This window comes from Emys orbicularis, chromosome 16 (genome assembly GCF_028017835.1).
Source record: "Emys orbicularis isolate rEmyOrb1 chromosome 16, rEmyOrb1.hap1, whole genome shotgun sequence".
Classification (NCBI taxonomy): Eukaryota; Metazoa; Chordata; order Testudines; family Emydidae; genus Emys; species Emys orbicularis.
Genome location: NC_088698.1, coordinates 27,649,394 through 27,667,093, shown reverse-complemented (window position 1 = coordinate 27,667,093; position 17,700 = coordinate 27,649,394). Strand labels below are relative to the sequence as shown.

The 17,700-nt window shown below is 41.5% G+C and overlaps 1 protein-coding gene across 1 annotated transcript in view; it reads left to right on the top strand.

The window, feature by feature from the left end:
• Positions 1 to 729: 729 nt before the first annotated feature.
• The window catches only part of PPP1CC (protein phosphatase 1 catalytic subunit gamma), a 29,106-nt gene continuing 12,135 nt past the window's right edge, over positions 730 to 17,700 (top strand). The window contains exon 1 of the mRNA XM_065417987.1: positions 730 to 784. Within this exon, the coding sequence (XP_065274059.1) occupies positions 730 to 784 (55 nt within the window). The remainder of the gene's footprint in view (positions 785 to 17,700) is intronic.

The following is a 17,700-nucleotide window of genomic DNA, read 5'->3' as shown; positions in this document are numbered from 1 at the left end:
CCCGTTTTTTACAAAAACTCCCCACATCTGTGGTTGTCAGACAGCTGTTTTCCAGGGTAAACCCAGATGTTCTAAATGGTTGGGCAGGTCTGTTTAAAAGAAAAAAGTGGGAGCCTTCTAAGCAATAGAGCAAATAGTCTCCAAATATGTATTAATAACAGCACTTAATAATCACTTGAAATAGTTATTGATCATTTTTCAGTTAGCATTGTTGTCAATGGCAAATTACAAAGGATATTAATGAGTTATGTGTATTATATTTATGGATTGTTATTATTGATTCTATTAATTATGCAGGATTGACAGTAATAATAATCTTCGCTCTTATTGGCTTGATCTAGTCGATTAGGAACCAGATGTGCACGTCTGGGGAATCTGGCTGTGAGCTACTTTCAGAACACACCATCCCTTTGCAATGCTACGGGCACATGCTGGCTTTAAAGCTCAGGTCGGATCTATTTCCCTGCTCCCGCCCCCTCGCGGCGGAAGGATTCCGTGAGTACGGGACGCTGGTAGAGCGAACCCGCTCTCGGCGCTCTGCTTGTAAAGGGTTCCCGGCTGCCGGGCCGTAGCACTTAGTGTTCATGCGCCACCAAAGCTTCCTGAGAAGGGACGGCGGCCATTTTGTGCGGTGCTGGGTCGCTGCTGAGAGCGGCGGGCGGGAGGCAGGCGAGCGCCGGGCCGGCGGGCAGCAGGGAGAGGCGGGGTCCGCATTGCCGCTGAGAGGCGATGGCGGATATAGACAAGCTCAACATCGACAGCATCATCCAACGGCTGCTGGAGGGTGAGGGAGCGGGGGGACCCTGGCGGGAGAGCGGGGCCTGGGGGGAAGCACGGCGGGGTCCCTGAGGGGATGCGCTCGGCCCCGCCGGCTGCAGCAGAGGGAGGGTCCGGTGGGGCTGGAGCCTGTGCGAGGCTCGCGGCAGGGGGCGGGCTCGGCGCGGACTCAGGGGCCGGCGCGGTGTGTGGGGGGTGGTGAGGGGGCCTCTGGCCCGAGCCCCGCTCGCCCGTGCCCGGCCCCCCTCGGACAGGGCTGGCCGCAGCGGAGAGGCGCTTTGTCTGTGCCCCGGTGACCTCCCGGCTTTGCCCGCCCCGCCGTCTCGCTTCCTCCGGCCGGCCTCTGCGTGTTAACGCCGGGATTTTCTTCAACGCCTGCCCGAGGTGCGTTCCCCTCCCCCCACCCCTCTTTGCAACCGGGGGGCGAGTTTGGGGGGCTGCGGGAGTAGAGAGAGGTTAAGAAGCTGCATGTCCAGTAGCCTGCCCCCCGCACGCATGCGCAGTCGATGGATGCTTGGCTGGGCAGTTACAGTGGGGGGGGAAAATGCAGCTTGTCTCTGTATAAAGCGGTGGTTCTCAACCAGGGGTCTGGTGTCCCTTGGGGGGCCACGAGCAGGTTTCAGGGGATCTGCCAAGCAGGGCCGGCATTAGACTTGCTCAGCCACGGGCAGAAAGCTGAAGCCCAACCGTATGGGGCGGAACCCCGAGCCCCGCCATCCAGGGCTGAAGCCAAAGCAACTTAGCTTTGTGGGTTCCCCTGTGGCATGGGGCCCATGGCAATTGCCCTGCTTGCTACCCACTAATGTATGCCCTGGCTTTTGTATGCAGAAAAACAGTTGTTGTGGCACAAGTGGGCCATGGAGTTTTTAATGGCATTTTGGGGGGGCTCAGAAAGAACAAGGTTGAGAAGCCCTGGTCTAAAGGACAGAGACTGAGTCTGTTGTGGCGGCTTTTTTTAGAATAATCTGGGAGATTTTCTGTTTGTTCAGGTGGGAAGGGTTATAATTTTTAATTAAAACATTGTAATCAGTTATTTGTAGGAATACAAGCCTCTGACCATGGGTGTGTAATTATGAGTTTTAGTTTATAAAGCCTCATATTTGATTTTTTTTTTAAAGTGGAAGTGGGCTGGTTTTGCACTTCTAAATGCCATTTTATTGAAACGGTTTGTCTTGCTGTCCATCTGTATTCCATTGGGGGTAGGCGATAGGGAGGTGCACCCAGTGTCTAGTCTTTCCTAAATAAATATGGGGGTTGTGGTGGGTTTAATTTTTTTATTTGGTCAGCATCTGATTAAAATGGTTTATTAATCTTTGACTGGGGTACAAGGTTGCAAAGTAGCCAATGGATTTATCTAGCCTGTCTCAAGTCTGTCCTTGCACTCATATGTCTGGACTTAGCTTGGAAGAGCTTGGCCAGGATTTTAATTTTTTTTCCATTTGGCACAAAGTAATCTAAGACTTTGCTGAGCCAGATACTCGATAAATGCCTTTCATCTCTTCCTTATTGTAAGATTTCTTTGACCTGGATAATGAAAGGCCAAGGCAAAGGGATAACTGTGCTGCTATAGAAACTTAGGACAAATCCAGTGGATTTGGTTTGTGATTGTGATACATACATACAGCCAGACAGAGAGAGATTCTTGTGTCTCTTGTTTTTTCGCTCCCTAATATAATTAGGGAGTTTATATAACATTTATTGCATTTCTTTGACAAGCTTAGGCAGAAGTGTTCATGAAACATTGCTGCTTTTTGCAGGTGTCCGCTCCTTGTTTCAGCGCATTTGGTGTTTAAAAGTTGTTTGTATAGTGGCTACTTACTGTAGTTCTTGTTTGCCTTGCTATAGCATAACTATCAGTAGTTTTTTTCCAGGAAAAGAAAGTAAATATGTCAAAGTTCTTTAACAAGAAAAAGTAGTTCAAATGTTAAAAGGTAGAACAAGTAGTAAGATGTATTTGATATTTTATATAATGTTTGTTTGCTATATAAGACTTTTTGGGATTGGATGGGAATGTGAAGGTTGCTATCTTGAAATTAGGGCTGTCAAGCAACTTAAAAAATTAATCGTGATTAATCGCACTGGTAAATAATAACAGAATACCATTTAAATATTTTTGGATGTTTTCTGCATTTTCAAATATATTGATTTCAATTAAAACAGAATACAAAGTGTACAGTGATCACTTTATATTTTTATTACAAATATTTGCACTGTAAAAAACAAAAGAAATATTTTTCAATTCACCTACTACAAGTACTATACTGCAATCTCTTTATCATGAAAGTTGAACTTACAAATGTAGAATTGTGTACAAAAAAATAACTTCTATTTTTGAATGCAATGTAAAACTTCAGAACAGGGGTAGGCAACCTATGGCACGCGTGCCAAAGGCGGCACGCAAGCTGATTTTCAGTGGCACTCACACTGCCCGGGTCCTGGCCACCGGTCTGAGGGGCACTGCATTTTAATTTAATTTTAATTGAAGCTTCTTAAACATTTTAAAAACCTTATTTACTTTACATGCAATAATAGTTTAGTTATATATTATAAACTTCTAAAAGAGACCTTCTAAAAAGGTTAAAATGTATTACTGGCACACGAAACCTTAAATCAGTGTGAATAAATGAAGACTGGGCACACCAGTTCTGAAAGGTTGCCGACCCCTGCTTTAGAGCCTACCAGTCCACTCAGTCCTATTTCTTGTTCAGCCAGTTGCTCGGACAAACAAGTTTGTTTACATTTGCAGGTGATAATGCTGCCTGCTTCTTGTTCACAATGTCACCTGAAAGTGAGAACAGGCGTTCGCATGGCACTGTTGCAGTCTCCATCGCAAGATATTTACATGCCAGATGTGCTAAAGATTCATTTGTCCCTTCATGTTTCATCCACCATTCCAGAGGACTTGCATCCATGCTGATGACAGGTTCTGCTTGATAACAATCCAAAGCAGTGTGGACTGACGCATGTTCATTCTCATAATCTGTGTCAGGATGCCACCAGCAGAAGTTTGATTTTCTTTTTTGGTGGTTTGGGTTCTGTAGTTTCTGCATCAGAGTGTTCCTCTTTTAAGACTTCTGAAAGCATGCTCCACACCTCATCCCTCTCAGGTTTTGGAAGGCACTTCAGATTCTTAAACCTTGGGTCAAGTGCTGTGGCTATCTTTAGAAATCTCACATTGGTACCTTTTGTGTTTTGTCAAATCTGCAATGAAAATGTTCTTAAAATTAACATGTGCTGAGTCATCATCTGAGACTACTATAACATGAAATATATGGCAGAATGCAGGTAAAACAGCCGGAGACATACAATTCTCCCCTAAGGAGTTCAGTCACAAATTTAATTAATGCATTATTTTTTTAACGAGCATTATCAGCATGGAAGCATGTCCTCTGGCATGGTGGCCGAAGCATGAAGGGGCATATGAATGTTAAGCATATCTGGCATGTAAATTTTTGAATTAATCGCGTGAGTTAACCGATTAATCGACAGCCCTACTTGAAATACTACATAAATAGTACTTTAAAGAACTCCCCAACAAGGTTCTCAAAGGATATGTCCAAGTCACTGTACTTATCACTGCAAAAATTAGCAGTATTAACTAGTGTTGCATTGATTAAATGCCAAAGCTTTAACATTGAAACTTTATATAAAATCAAGAAATTCAAGAGAGGATTTTAAACTGCTTGGGGCAGGTATTATTTTTCTAGATTTAAATCACTTATAACACTGTTTACAAATATTAACTACAGTTGTTCCCACATCAGCTAGTTCTGCCCCTTTATATGTATTTAGTGTATTATATATTTACTCCTATTTTAATATGAGCTATAGCAAGCAGTTGCTATATGGAGTAAAAACTTAATTTTGTTATAAATCTCAATGATATTGGATTAATGTAGCCTTCTGTATTTAATACCATTTTTTATAAACGAAGGCCAAAGATCCATTTTTGCATTCAAGTAAATAGCTGTTTTGAATAGAAGTGCTAAGTTGCGATTGTGTATCTTAAAAGGGAAATAACATGTAAAACCCACTATACTATTTTATTTTTTACAACTTCCCAACCCTTTTTTCCAAACTTGGGAATGCCGACATCCCCATTAACTATGTAGGTAACATTTTAAAAGTTAACTTGAACAGATGCATTGATCTAAATACAAAAATGTCTTTATGCTCAAATTCTCTTAAAGTGTATTTCATTCCAAAAGCCTCACCACCATTCTTTTCTTCTTCCACTCAGTAAATGTTCTTCGGGCTTTGCTGAGCAAACTTGAGAGAGTGAAGCCCAAATAATGATTTCTGGATTATAACTCATCTAAAAAGAGGCCCTGGATAAAGCTCCTCCTCAACCATAACTACAGCAGCACTGGCAGCATGACCAAACTTTTACTTCCATGAAAATGTGCTAATATTTAGGTGTGCGCACATGCATATATCTGAAACTATTGCATAACTTCATATAATTATATATCAATCAAATTCCCCTCAAATGAAGAACACTTCAGACTGGGTTCTCCATTGATTAAAAGTTTGTTCTGATGGATTACCACATCTCTCAAACCTAATCCTAAAACCCTTTAGTGAAGGCTTAATCTTTAGAGCTATCTTGTATTTCAGTACACCTGTCCTTAGAAACTACATACTCCTGCATTTTGTAGGTAATAGTCATTCTAAATGTTTTGCTAATAAAATTTAAAGCATCTGGACAGGTAATTTGAGGCTAACGAAACCTAATATCAATGGAAATATCTTTGTGAAACACTTCAAATCAATGAGAAGCTGTTGGGATTTAAACATTGCTTCAGTATTTATAACATACTTTAGTCTTGTGCTCTTTGCGGAAGACTCAAAGTGAAACTAACCAGAAAATCTATTTTCATTGTCCAGTCAGAATGAAGTGATTTAATGGTGAAGAGTAAATTACTTTGTTTTCATAATAGAATGTTAATGTAATTGAATTTTCATAAAAAGGATAAGTTAGGTTAAAAATTCAGAGTGTAGAAATTGAACGTAGTGATTGTGCAGTTACCTATAACTTTTAACGTCAGATTATAGTCACACATTCAAAATATAAAGGAAAAGACTACGGTTGACAAAACATGGATTCACGTGTAAAACAGAAATATACTTTGTCTTGAATATCCAACTCTTAATACCCATTTGAAACATCACATTAATATGGTACCTAGGAAAGATTCAATGTGAAATGTGTTAAATTAATAAACTCAAATCTAAACAGATTATGGTTAATTTCAGTGAAAATTATTTGTAGTTCTTGGGCTGAAATTTTTAAAGAAGTTACAAAAAAAAGTTGCTGATATACTCTTCTCCCCCCCCCCCCCTTTTTTTTTTTTTTAAATGTAATCTAGCCCATGTTCATCAAACCATAGAAATGTGCTGGAAGGGACCTCAAAGTCATCAAGTCCAGCCCTCTGTGTTGAGGCAGCACCAAGTAAACCTGACAGATTTATTTCTAACCTCTTCTTACAAACCTCCAGTGATGGGGATTCCCCAACCTCCCTTGGAAGTCTATTGCAGAACTTGACTACTCTTATAGTTAGAAAATTTTTCCTAATATCTAACCTAAATCTCCCTTGCTGCAGATTAAGACCAATACTTCTTGTCTTACCTTCAGTGAACTTGGAGAACAATTGATCAGTCCTCTTTAAAACAGCCCTTAACATATTTGAAGACACTTATCGGGTCCATTCCCATCCCCCTTCTTTTCTCAAGAGTTAAACATGCCCCAGTTTTTTTAACCTTTCTCATAGTGCAGGTTTTCTAAATCTTTTATCATTTTTGTTGCTCCCTTCTGGAGTCACTCCAGTTTGTCCACATCTTTCCTAAAGTGTGGTCAGCTGAGGCTTCTCTAGTGTTGAACAGAGTGGGACAAATGCCGCCTATGTTTTACATATAACACTTCTATTGATACACTTTGGAATATTAACTTTTTTTGCCTCTGCATGACAAACTCGTATTCAATTTGTGATCCAATATAACCCCCAGATCCTTTTCAGAAGTACTACTACTTATTCCCCATTTAGTAGTTTGATTTTTTCCTTCCTACGTGCAAAGTAGTTCACTTGTCTGTCTTAAATTTCTTCTTACTGATTTCAAACCAATTCTCCAAATTGTCAAGATCTTTTTGAATTCTAATCCTGTCCTCCAAAGTGCATGCAAACCCTCCCATCTTGGTGTCATCCACAGGTTTTATAAGCATACTCTCCACTCTATTATCCAAGCCATTAATTAAAATATTGAATAGTGCTGGACCCAGAACTGACCTCTGTGGCGCCCTACTAGATTAACCCCACCAGTTCGTGAACAAACCATTGATAACTACTCTGAGTACAATGTTTCAACAAGTTGTACACACACAGTATAGTAGTTTCATGGAGACCACATTTCAGAGTAGCTGACACTTTAAGAAATGAATCTGTATGATTGGATTTTAAAGACTTGCACACATACTTTAAACTTTCTCCTCATTGTAATGTAAATATTTGACCCTTCCTTTATTCCTCCAAACTTGTATAGTACAAAGCCATTCGACTGGTCACAACCTTTAAGGACAATTCAATGAAAATATAATACTTAGTGATAATTCTGCCTGTAATTGACTCTTTATTTCTCTTCCCTTGTTCTGAGGGCACTTAGAGTTTATATACTCTTGCTGCTTATTCCCGTTTGCAGAATGTTCCAATAACTTTCACAGCATACATTGATAGAAGAACGAGACTTGAAGTGGGGAGTAAGTAACAGGAACACTGCATGGAAGAATGAAGTTTCTTAAAATTCCCCATAGTTATAGAATGAGATGTACAAAAATATGTGCAGCAATACCTGAGCATATATATCAACTGTATAAGAAAGGAGATGTAGTCAGCTTCTGAAATGGCCACTTCAAGATTGCAGTTGCCTGTCTGTAAAATTAAAAGAGCTAGTTACAAGAACAGTATGCTAGGAAAGATGCCTCTGAGAGAATAACCCCTTCACTGGGAAGAGTCAGTAGTGATCAGACAGCCATGAAAAGGGGTTCTAGGAAATGCCTAAACTCCCATTCTTGAGGCCAGAGATTTTTAATCAAGATATTCCAGGGTTTTCAAAGCTGAAACATGGCTTTGAAATACCAGTCTTCGTGCACTTCTGATATTTTGTTTTTATAACTTGAGCCTTCTAACTGCTTTCTGCATTTAGTGCATATCACTAACCTTATTACATACAATATAAAAGTAGGTGCTGATCAAAAAAGGAACTTTGTAGTTTGTGTTGACACTTTCTAAATCAAATACAACAATTTTTTGATTCAAAATGGCTTTATTTCAAAATGTACTTGCTTTATTTAAAAAAAACAAACACCTTAAAGATTAAATGAAACTGCTTTTTTTGAACAAAACATTTCATTTGACCTGGAACAAATCTTTTTACTCTTTCATTTGCTGAGAAATCCAAACATTGCTTTGGGTTGACTTAGAATGAGTTTTCCAATTTTATGGAATGGTCAGCAAACTGAGAAATTGGTTATTCATGCAGCTGGACTCCACAATAATATGTCTTGAAAATGAGATTGAAACTTGCTCAGCTTACTGAGGTGGCAAAAGAAAATAAATCAATCACAGAAAAAAGGATTAACTGACATGTTAAAACAGCTGACCAAGATCTTAAATCGGTGCCTAAGGGTAGGCTCCTAAACCTATCATAAACCATCTGTTTCTGAAAATCTTGGCCCTCTCTATGCTAGAGCTTCCACAGTTACTACCAAAAGGGAGCTGTAAATTATGCATCCCAACTTTGCCAGTGTAGATGCAGCCAAGGAAGGCTAGAACTCTTTTTTTTGTTTTTCGAGAGAGAGCGTACTGAGATCCCGGCTAATACATGAAAGACTCCAAATCAAATATGCACATTTTCTACACCCAGATTTCTGTTCCTAGTAATGCCTCTTACATGTTAGCTTGGGGAGACATCCATCTATCTGTAAATGGGGAAAGAGGATTTCCTGGGCCTTAGAAAGGGAGGCCTTAGGTGGGAGGGAATATGGATAAACTTGCATAGGCAGTGTTTATAAAGTTTTGCCTTCTTCCTAAAGCAAATAATTTGATTTTAAGTTTTTTGTTTGTTTCTCCCCCCCCCTCCCTCTTTAACACTGCATCTACTCATTCCTACCTAACCAAAAGTTTAAGGAAGCATTTTCTAGTGGTTAGTGCATTGAGCTGGGACTTAGTGCCAGGAATTGAACCCAGCCTCCTATTACATCCTGTGTGACCTTGGGCAAGTCATTTTCCCTCTCTGTGCCTTGTTCCCAGCCTTCTGCTTGAATGTGTAATACTGCTCTCCCATGTTTTGTCAATTTAGAATAAAAAGGTGTTCAGGGCATGGACTGTTTCTTACTATGTTTGTACAGTACCTAGCACAATATGGCCCTGGTGCTGGTTGGAGCCTCCAGGTGCTACTGTAATACATATAACAACTTACTAATCAATGTTTTAACCTTACAAAGCACTCTAAGGTGTATCTTTGGGAAGAAAACTTTTTGTGGGAAAGGAAAAGTATTACATGGAATTCTTATTTTCTAACTTCCTTAGGTAAAAAAGGGCCTTTAGTTTCTAGAAGTAAATGCAAATATTTTTCATAGTTTTTCAAAAAATTGAGTTCTAAATACTTTTGCATCTAACATTTCAAGCATTTCCTTGTTTTTGTGAAGATCCTTATAGAGTTCATGCAGTTGTGGAAATGAAAATGCAGTCTTCCTCAAAACAAGCCACCAAGTTCAATCATTGTTGTCTTTCACAAATACAACCATTCCACCATGTTCTTTTAAGGAGAACCACTGCCCATGTGCTCCTGTAGCTGGTCATAATGCTAGGGATGCAAGTTGAGGTGGTTAGTGGTGATCACTGAAACAGCAACAGTGTTTGTGTGGAGGTGTCTCCATGTTTGCTCCATAGTCAGTCTTGTTTCACAAAGGAGCTAGCGTGGTGAAGCTGTTGAAGATGAGCTCGGAGACACATTCTTGCCAACTAATCTTGTTCTTGTAGCATTTAGGTCAGCTGCCTGGAGCGCACAAGTGTTGACTTCTGAATATGAACTCGTCTGTCTTTTTAAAAGTTCACTGCACTCAGATCTGGCAACTTGTTCTGAGACTTCTCTGGCTTTCTTTTAAATCCCATGCTGCTGACAGAATTGTAGGAGCATTTTATTAAACAAGCTATTTAAGTAACCCTATTTCAAAGCTCATTGGGCAAGCCTGGTGCATGTGGTACACATGGTGTCCCTAATTAACAAGGAGTGCTCACTAGTTTGGAAACGTCTAGTTTGAAATGGGTCATACCCTTTAGTGGACTACATTCTGCAGGGATGCAACAGTGTCTAATAGAATTAGGTACTTAAAAGTTGGAAGACCTGGATTGTATTTCTACTGCTATCACTGATGTGGACAAGTCACTTAACCTCTGCCTCAGTGAATGCACATTACTACTTATAACAGTCTGAGTAAATATTACATAAAATGCTATTTTGTTCTGCAGTCGTATGCGAAGTACACATTTTCAATTTGATAAGACTAAAGCTCACAGTAGCACCACCAAAGTTAATAGCTCTAGAATTTTCTCTCTTGGGGTATGTATACACTGCAGTGTAAGCCCAGGGTTCAAACTTAAACTCAAACCTAACCCCCTTTTTGTCTACACACAAATTGCTCAGACACAGGGTCCCAGGACCCCATGGGGGAGGAGGGTCCAGGCCTGGGCCTGAGCCAGGCCAGAACCCAGAGTTCAAGTCTTACTGTTTTGCAGTGTAGATGCTGCTCTACTGGACTCATGCTCTAGGAGTCTGCCAAAAGTATTCCACAAATCCCACAGGCTGACACTTTGTCCTCTGGACAGTCAAGTTTGGTGGGCAGTTAAGTTTTCCCACATTGCACCATGAACAGAGGGCTAGAGCAGCCACATTTTTTGGGAGGGCACTAGGAAGTCTGGGATATGGATGGTTGGACTCGGGCCTGCATAATGTGGTGTAGATGCTGGAGCCTCAGGTTGGGATCCACAGTTCAGCAGTCCCTAACATGGGGTTATAAATGAGCGTAGATGCTCATGCCCTTGGTTAACAAACCCAAGGTCTGCTAACTTGAGTTCTGCTAATCCTGGGCTTATGTTTCAATATAGACATACCCTTAGGTTGCCTACACTGCAGTTAAAAACCCACAGCTGGCCTGTGCCAGCTGACTTGGGCTCTAGGACCCTGTGAGGTGGGAGAGCCCAAGTTTTGGGACCGTACCCCAATCCAAAACATCTACACTACAGTTAAATAGCTATTTAGCCCAAGCTCCGTGAGCCTGAGTCATCTGGTGTCTAATTGCTGTGTGTACATACCCATAGAGGCTCGAGCATCTAGGAGTAGCTTTTCGGTTCCAGTTCTGAATCTGAAATGGCCAACTCAACATAGTTACTGCTCAGTCAGCTAATAGTTGAATTTTAACCATTTGCAAGGTATTTATCCCTTTTACGCCCTTGATACAAAATTTAAGTATAAAATATCATAGGAATGATAATCTGCAAATGCCTCTAGTTTGGCCTAAGTTAGACCAAGTCATCTTGGGCCGTGTCTACATGAAGTGCTTTGCTATTATGGCTGTGCAGGTATATTGTGCTAGCAAAGTGCTACTAGTGTGGACACAGCTTATACTAGCAAAACTGTGCTTTTGTCAGGAGATGTAACTTCTCCACTGGAGGAGAAAGCAACTCTGCCATAAGAGCAAAATAAGCTATACTGGCAAAAGCGCAGTTTTGCTGGTGTAAGAGAGATGATCCCTGAACAGCATAGCTGTGCTGGTAGAAGCCCTCGTGTACTGTGCTTTTGCTTGTGTAACTGCATGTACGCAAGGGGCTATTGCTGGCACAGCTGTGTCAGTAAGGGCTTGCATATCTTCATATCCCTGACTGACACAATTGTTCTGGCAGTTGTTTGTAGTGTAGACATGGTCTTATACACAAGCGTTGGTTTTTGGTTTTTTTTTTATACACAAGAGTCCTGCATTTTTTAGCTGACAGCACTGTAAATGTCACTTTTAACCTAATATAAGGACAAGAAGAAATTTGGTTTCATATTTGAAAGGATATTTTGAGTAATATTGTACGTATAAAGGGCTCTGTCCACAAGTCCCTTCCTATTCTCCCTCTACACCTTATTCCTGAGCGATATAATCTATTCTTACAGCTTTTATCATCATAGGGTGCATCTTCATTAGAGAATTGTACTGCTGCTTATTGAACCAGTGGGATAACACTAGTGTAGATAGCAATGATGAAATGTGCTCACGCTGACCATTCCTTTTGGGCTGCCGTTCTGTACTTTGTGCGCACAGCCCTCTAATCAAGCATTGCAAGCACACTGCACTCTGGGTACCTATCGCACAGATCCCTGAAACAGTGGCTTGTGGGAGATTTGTAAAGGTCTACCAGGAGCCCACGGTGTGTTTGTCTCCCTTCTGGGAATTGCAGCCATTTCTCAGATATTACTTGTTAGTTAAACCTGCTCATTCCACCACAATGGATGGAGCTTAAGCTCTTTTCTTCCTTTCTCCTTTCAGTTCATTTGCCCTCTGCTGGACTGATGCAACACTGCATTTTGATCCTAATTTATCTTCCTCAATTTCACAGAGTTGCTTTAGGCTGACTACTCTCCAACAGGGTTTTAGAGAGAGTTTTTTTCCCTTAAACTTCTGGGAATTTGAGTAGTTGGAACCTGTTAGCCTTTCTTTTATGACAGCTTGAGGCTTCTGTGATGAATCTTCATGTCTTCAGAGGTCAGTCCTGCAGTAGCAGGTCAATATGAAGGGAGAAAACAGTCCCAAAGGCACCATTGGTTCTGTTTGTCTCCCCACAGCTATCTTCACACATTGCAATTTAGAGTCATGGAAAGCGCCAATGGACTAGTGCTTCTGGCTAGCTCTTTTAGTCTTATGACTTCAACCTCTGATTTGTCAGAGTATGTTCCTTCAAGATGGCCATGGGCAGAGTCAGCAGCAGCTATGTGTAGAGGTGATGGTGGTTTCCAATTCAGGCAGCCTTAAAAAAAGTACGTCCATTAGAACGTTGACATCTGGTGAAGTGGGAATTTTCTGTAATACTTTAATAAATGATGTGCCTGGCAGTAACTTACTTGACTAGGGGTTGCTACCCCGGGGGTACAAAAGGGTTAAAAAGCTACTTTGGGGACAGATCAGGAGGCATTAGGGGTTCTCACATAACTGTCTGTGGTGGAACGAATGCCTCATTAGAGGACTGCCTGAAACCGACCCATATCAGTGGAGGATCTGGGAAGACCATGGGAGCACCAAGAACTGATCAGTTAACATCTAACCCTGAAACTCCTGAGGCACTGGAGCATGTGAACTCAACCTGGATGTGCAGGAACACAAAGGACTGAGAGGTGATAGGACTATATGGCTTTTGGGAGAGACTTGGCATCTCACCTGGGACTGACAGAGGGAGAGATGAAAACAATGGATTCCATGTCTACTTGGCTGTATGGAATGCTAGCTTAGCCAGGATGGACTGTCTTAACCTTGATTCTCTATGCTAATGTAAGGACTTCCTGATTCTGTGTTTCAGTTGACTAATAAATCCTCCTCCTTTTTGAAAAGGCTGTCTGGTGTCACTTGTTGAGGTGCATTGCTTCCTGAAGAGTGTAAAAGTCTCTGATCAGGAGTCTGGCACAGTTGCACTTGCTGAGCAGAGCTCACATATGATACAGTGCCGGGGTCCAGAGGCTCAGTCTCAGGTGTGGAGACTGCATCACGTACCTGTAACGAAGAGCGAGACCCCTTGGGGGTCCGGCACAGTGAAGGGATTCTTCCAAGGGAATGTTCAAAAGCTGGAGTGTAGCACAGGACCCAGAGGATTATCATCTTTCCCTTATCTTTCATTCTGGCCACAGAGTTTCTCCATAATTTCTCATATCTTCCACAATGGAGAAGATTGTCTTGCTAAGAGAAACAACTATACCAAGAGGCCTTAATCCAAGTTTCTTCTTGATAAGAGAATCTGTCTAAAAGGGGAAAGAATCTGTCATTGTATTTCTTATTGACATTGGAGAATAAGACAGCAGTATTAATATATCCCTAAAGATCAGGAGCAAATGGTACTTGGGATGAACTATTTTATTCTGTTCTCAACTGAATCCTCCTGAGCCACTATAAATCCCAGAATACTTCAGTTCTTGGATCTAGAGATGGTGCTTTCAATGCCTCTAGAAAAATATTAATTTATATGTACAATACTATCAAGCACACATTTAAAAAAAAATTGTTTTTTTTTTGATTACATGGCCAAACTGCCAGGTGGTATCTTCCTGCATGATCTCAGCCCAAGCTGCTTTATGTTGGTCTAGAGTTCAAAGAAAAATCAGAAGTTTACATCACTATAGTAACAATCTGTGACTTTTAGTGTGATTAATTTATTTGGAGAATCCCTCAGAGCAACCTCTTAAGGATTCATTCAGGCTGAATATGCTGCTTTCTCTGGCCAGCTCTCTTATTGTGGATGAGAATTCTTGTTCCAAAAATATAGACAAGTTCTCATATCACAGGCAGTCCTACTGACCATCTTGTACTTCTGAAGTCAGGAAGTACCTTTCCAACACATCAGGACAGAAGTATCATATCGCCATCAGCAATTCAAGCAGATTATGCATATTTGCTAGTTTAGGAATCATTAAGACCACAGAGAACTAAAATTTCCATTCTCTGGCCTGGTTACACCTTTGGAGCAAAGCATTTCAGAGGTCATGGGGAAAAAAAGTACCTCACTGAACTTCAAGAGATTTCCCCACTTCGCTCTTTCCGTCTATCATTTTATGGTAATGAGTTTAATGTGCACTGGCAACAGAGCGATCAGTTTCTATTGTCAAGACTATCAGCATCCAAAGGGCTAGAAATTGCTTGTTCTTACATGAAAACAAAAGATTCTGGTGTTTCAATGGACATCTACAGAAAAATCCCTGAAAATTTAATACTGATTTCGGTTTCAAATTATCACGTAAATTATAGCAAAAATAGACTCGTGCCATCTTTGTTTGGTCTAGTTACAAATATAATTGAGTGCCTGTGGACAGCATAATATTGCTCATTCTAAGCCTTTTTAATCTCCTTGCTTTTTTAGAACATGGGATGCAGGGTTTCAGTGTAGTAGTAGTACCTAGTAAGACTGACTAATGCAAGGTTAAATCTGTTTCCTCTCCACAGAAATTACAGATAAGACCAGACACTTGTTAAGCTTTTTAAAGCAAAGTTTAACTTTAATATTTAAATGTTAATTTTGCTCTCTCTTATAATGCAATTAACTTTGATCACTTTTTCTATAAATTTCTGTTAATTGCTGCTGGATATTTGGCATTTTGGACAACTTGCTCAGCTCAGAAAGTGTTTAGAAAATTGCTATATGGCTGAGTAGCTTCATGCGCAATAAACTATTAAATCTTTATTTCATAACTTTCATTTCCATGCTTCATTACTTGCTTTTAACATTTTAATGGAACACTTGAAATTTAGTGGCAATTCCAGTAATGCCATGTAATATCAATGATGTATGATAATATTACAGATATGCAGTGTTATAGCCATGTTGGTCCCAGGATATTAGCGACACTGTGGGTGAGATCAGATATTCTATTGGATCAGTTTTGTTGGTGAGAGAGACATGCTTACATAGAGCTACTCCTGAGGGAATTCTGTGCCAAAAAATTAAAAATTATGCGCAAAATATTTTAAAATTCTGCATATTTTATTTGTCAAAATACCACATAATCACACCAGTTTCAATTATTTTGGGTCATTTATTTCAAAATACCTGTTAGCAAGTATGTCTGTAACAATACAGACAACAAAAAAGATTCAGGAAATGTTTTTTGTCAGATTCCTTACTAGGCATACAGAACTCTGAGTAATAATTCATTTAAACTACAATACAGAACCATTTCTCCCGCACCCCTCAGAAGCAGTGCAAAGGCTTGGGGGAGTCAGGGGTAACAGAGGAGCTGAGGGAGGGGGAAATAAATTGCTGGGAAGGAACCTGGGTGTGAACTTGGAGGGTTGTTGGGTATGGGTGGGAAAAGTATGGAACAGGTTTTTTGGGGGGTGGGGAGGGATTGTTGGGGAGCTTCCCTCATGCAGACCCTGGCTGACCCCTAGCCTCTCCCATTCAGTCAGGCACATCTGCCCCTGTTCCCATGTGTTCCTGCACCCCCATGTGTCTTTGCACCACGTGTCCCTTCGCCCCCACTCAGACACCCACCCCCTCCTCCATCCCCATGTGACTCTGTTCCCCCACCCAGCCACTCCCCTGTTCTTATGTAGCTGTGCACCTCCTCCCCCCTGTGGCCCTGTGCCTCCACTCCCATTCAGCTTCTGCCCCAGTCTGTCCTCACTCACTAACCCTTATGAGCCCCTGTGTGACCAACACCCCATGCTGTCTGTCTCCCCATAGCTCAAGTCTCCTGACCTGGCCTGACAGGCGCTGCGAAGAAGGCACTACAGGCTCTTTCTCTTCCCTCGCTGGCCGGGAGCAGCTGCTTTGTTCTATCGCCACTTTGTCCTCTGGTGGGAAAAAGGCAGAACTGTAGCAACATTTCAGCAGAAGCTTTTTTCTGCACAAAAAATTTAAAATATGTGCATCTCATTAATTATGTGCATATGCAGTAGCACAGAATTTCTCCAGGAGTAATAGAGCTCTTCTTCAGGTCTGGGAAACATGCTCAGGCCTAGTCTACACTGGCAACGCTAAAGTGCTGCCATGGCAGCGCTCTAATGTGGCTTGTGTGGGTGCGTGAACCTCCATGAGGGGCATAGCTACCAGTGCTGGGAGCATGGCTCCCAGCGCTGGTGCACTGTCTACACTGGCGCTTTACAACGCTGAAACTTGCTGCGCTCAGGGGTGTATTTTTTCACACCCCCGAGCGAGAAAGTTGCAGAGCTGTAAATTGCCTGTGTAGACAAGCCCTCAGTGTCACAGCTAAACACAAGAATGAATCGATTGTTTATCAAAGTAGTTAACACATTTCAAGGGGCCATTCCGGGTGAAGTGGCCTGTTAGTACTGCCCATAAGGGAGAAAGGAAGGTGGGCAAGGCAGCTAGGGTGGGCAGTGTGTGTGTGATTGTTGTAAAATAAGCCATACATCCAGTGTCTCTATTCAGTCCATATTTTTTAGTAGCCAGCAAAGTTATGAATTTAAGCTACCAGTCTCCTCTTTTGAAAATGTCTGGGTTTCCTTTTGAGGATGACTGATAAGTCAGATACAGAGTGATGTCTTTGTGAAAAGTGTTCACCCTCCTGTGATGTGTGTTTTGTTTTTTATCATTTTCCTGTGAGTTCATTCGAGACATAGTGATTGTCTGGTTTCACCCACATAGTTGTTGGGACATTTAGTGCACTGGATGAGGTACACCATGTGTTGTGATAGGCATGTGTAGAACCCATGGACCTGGAAGGGTATGTTACGGGGGCTGTTGATCATTGTAGCAGCTTTTGTATCTGTTCTTGCAGGGTCTGGTGCCACTTTGAGTAGGTGTCCAGGTCTGTGGGGAGCTGGCTTCTGATGATGAGCTTTGAGAGGTTGGGGGGGTGTTTGAAGGCCAGAAGAAGGGGTTAAGGAAAATTTTATTTCAGGATGGGGTCCTCATTGATTATGGGTAAAGCTAAGATTTTGTCATAGATATTTTTAGTAAAAGTCACGGGCAGGTCACTGGCAATACAGGGGGTCCCTGGTATACGTCTCCCCTTTATCTGTCATTTCACGTATCCATCGCTCATCAATAGGGGAACGTATTCTGATTCACATCAGTCCTGATCCTCATATCAGTCACTTCACCTTTTGCATGACTTTTTTTTCTTTGGGCGCTTCCCCCAGTGTTCAGGAGGCGCTGGGAAGGA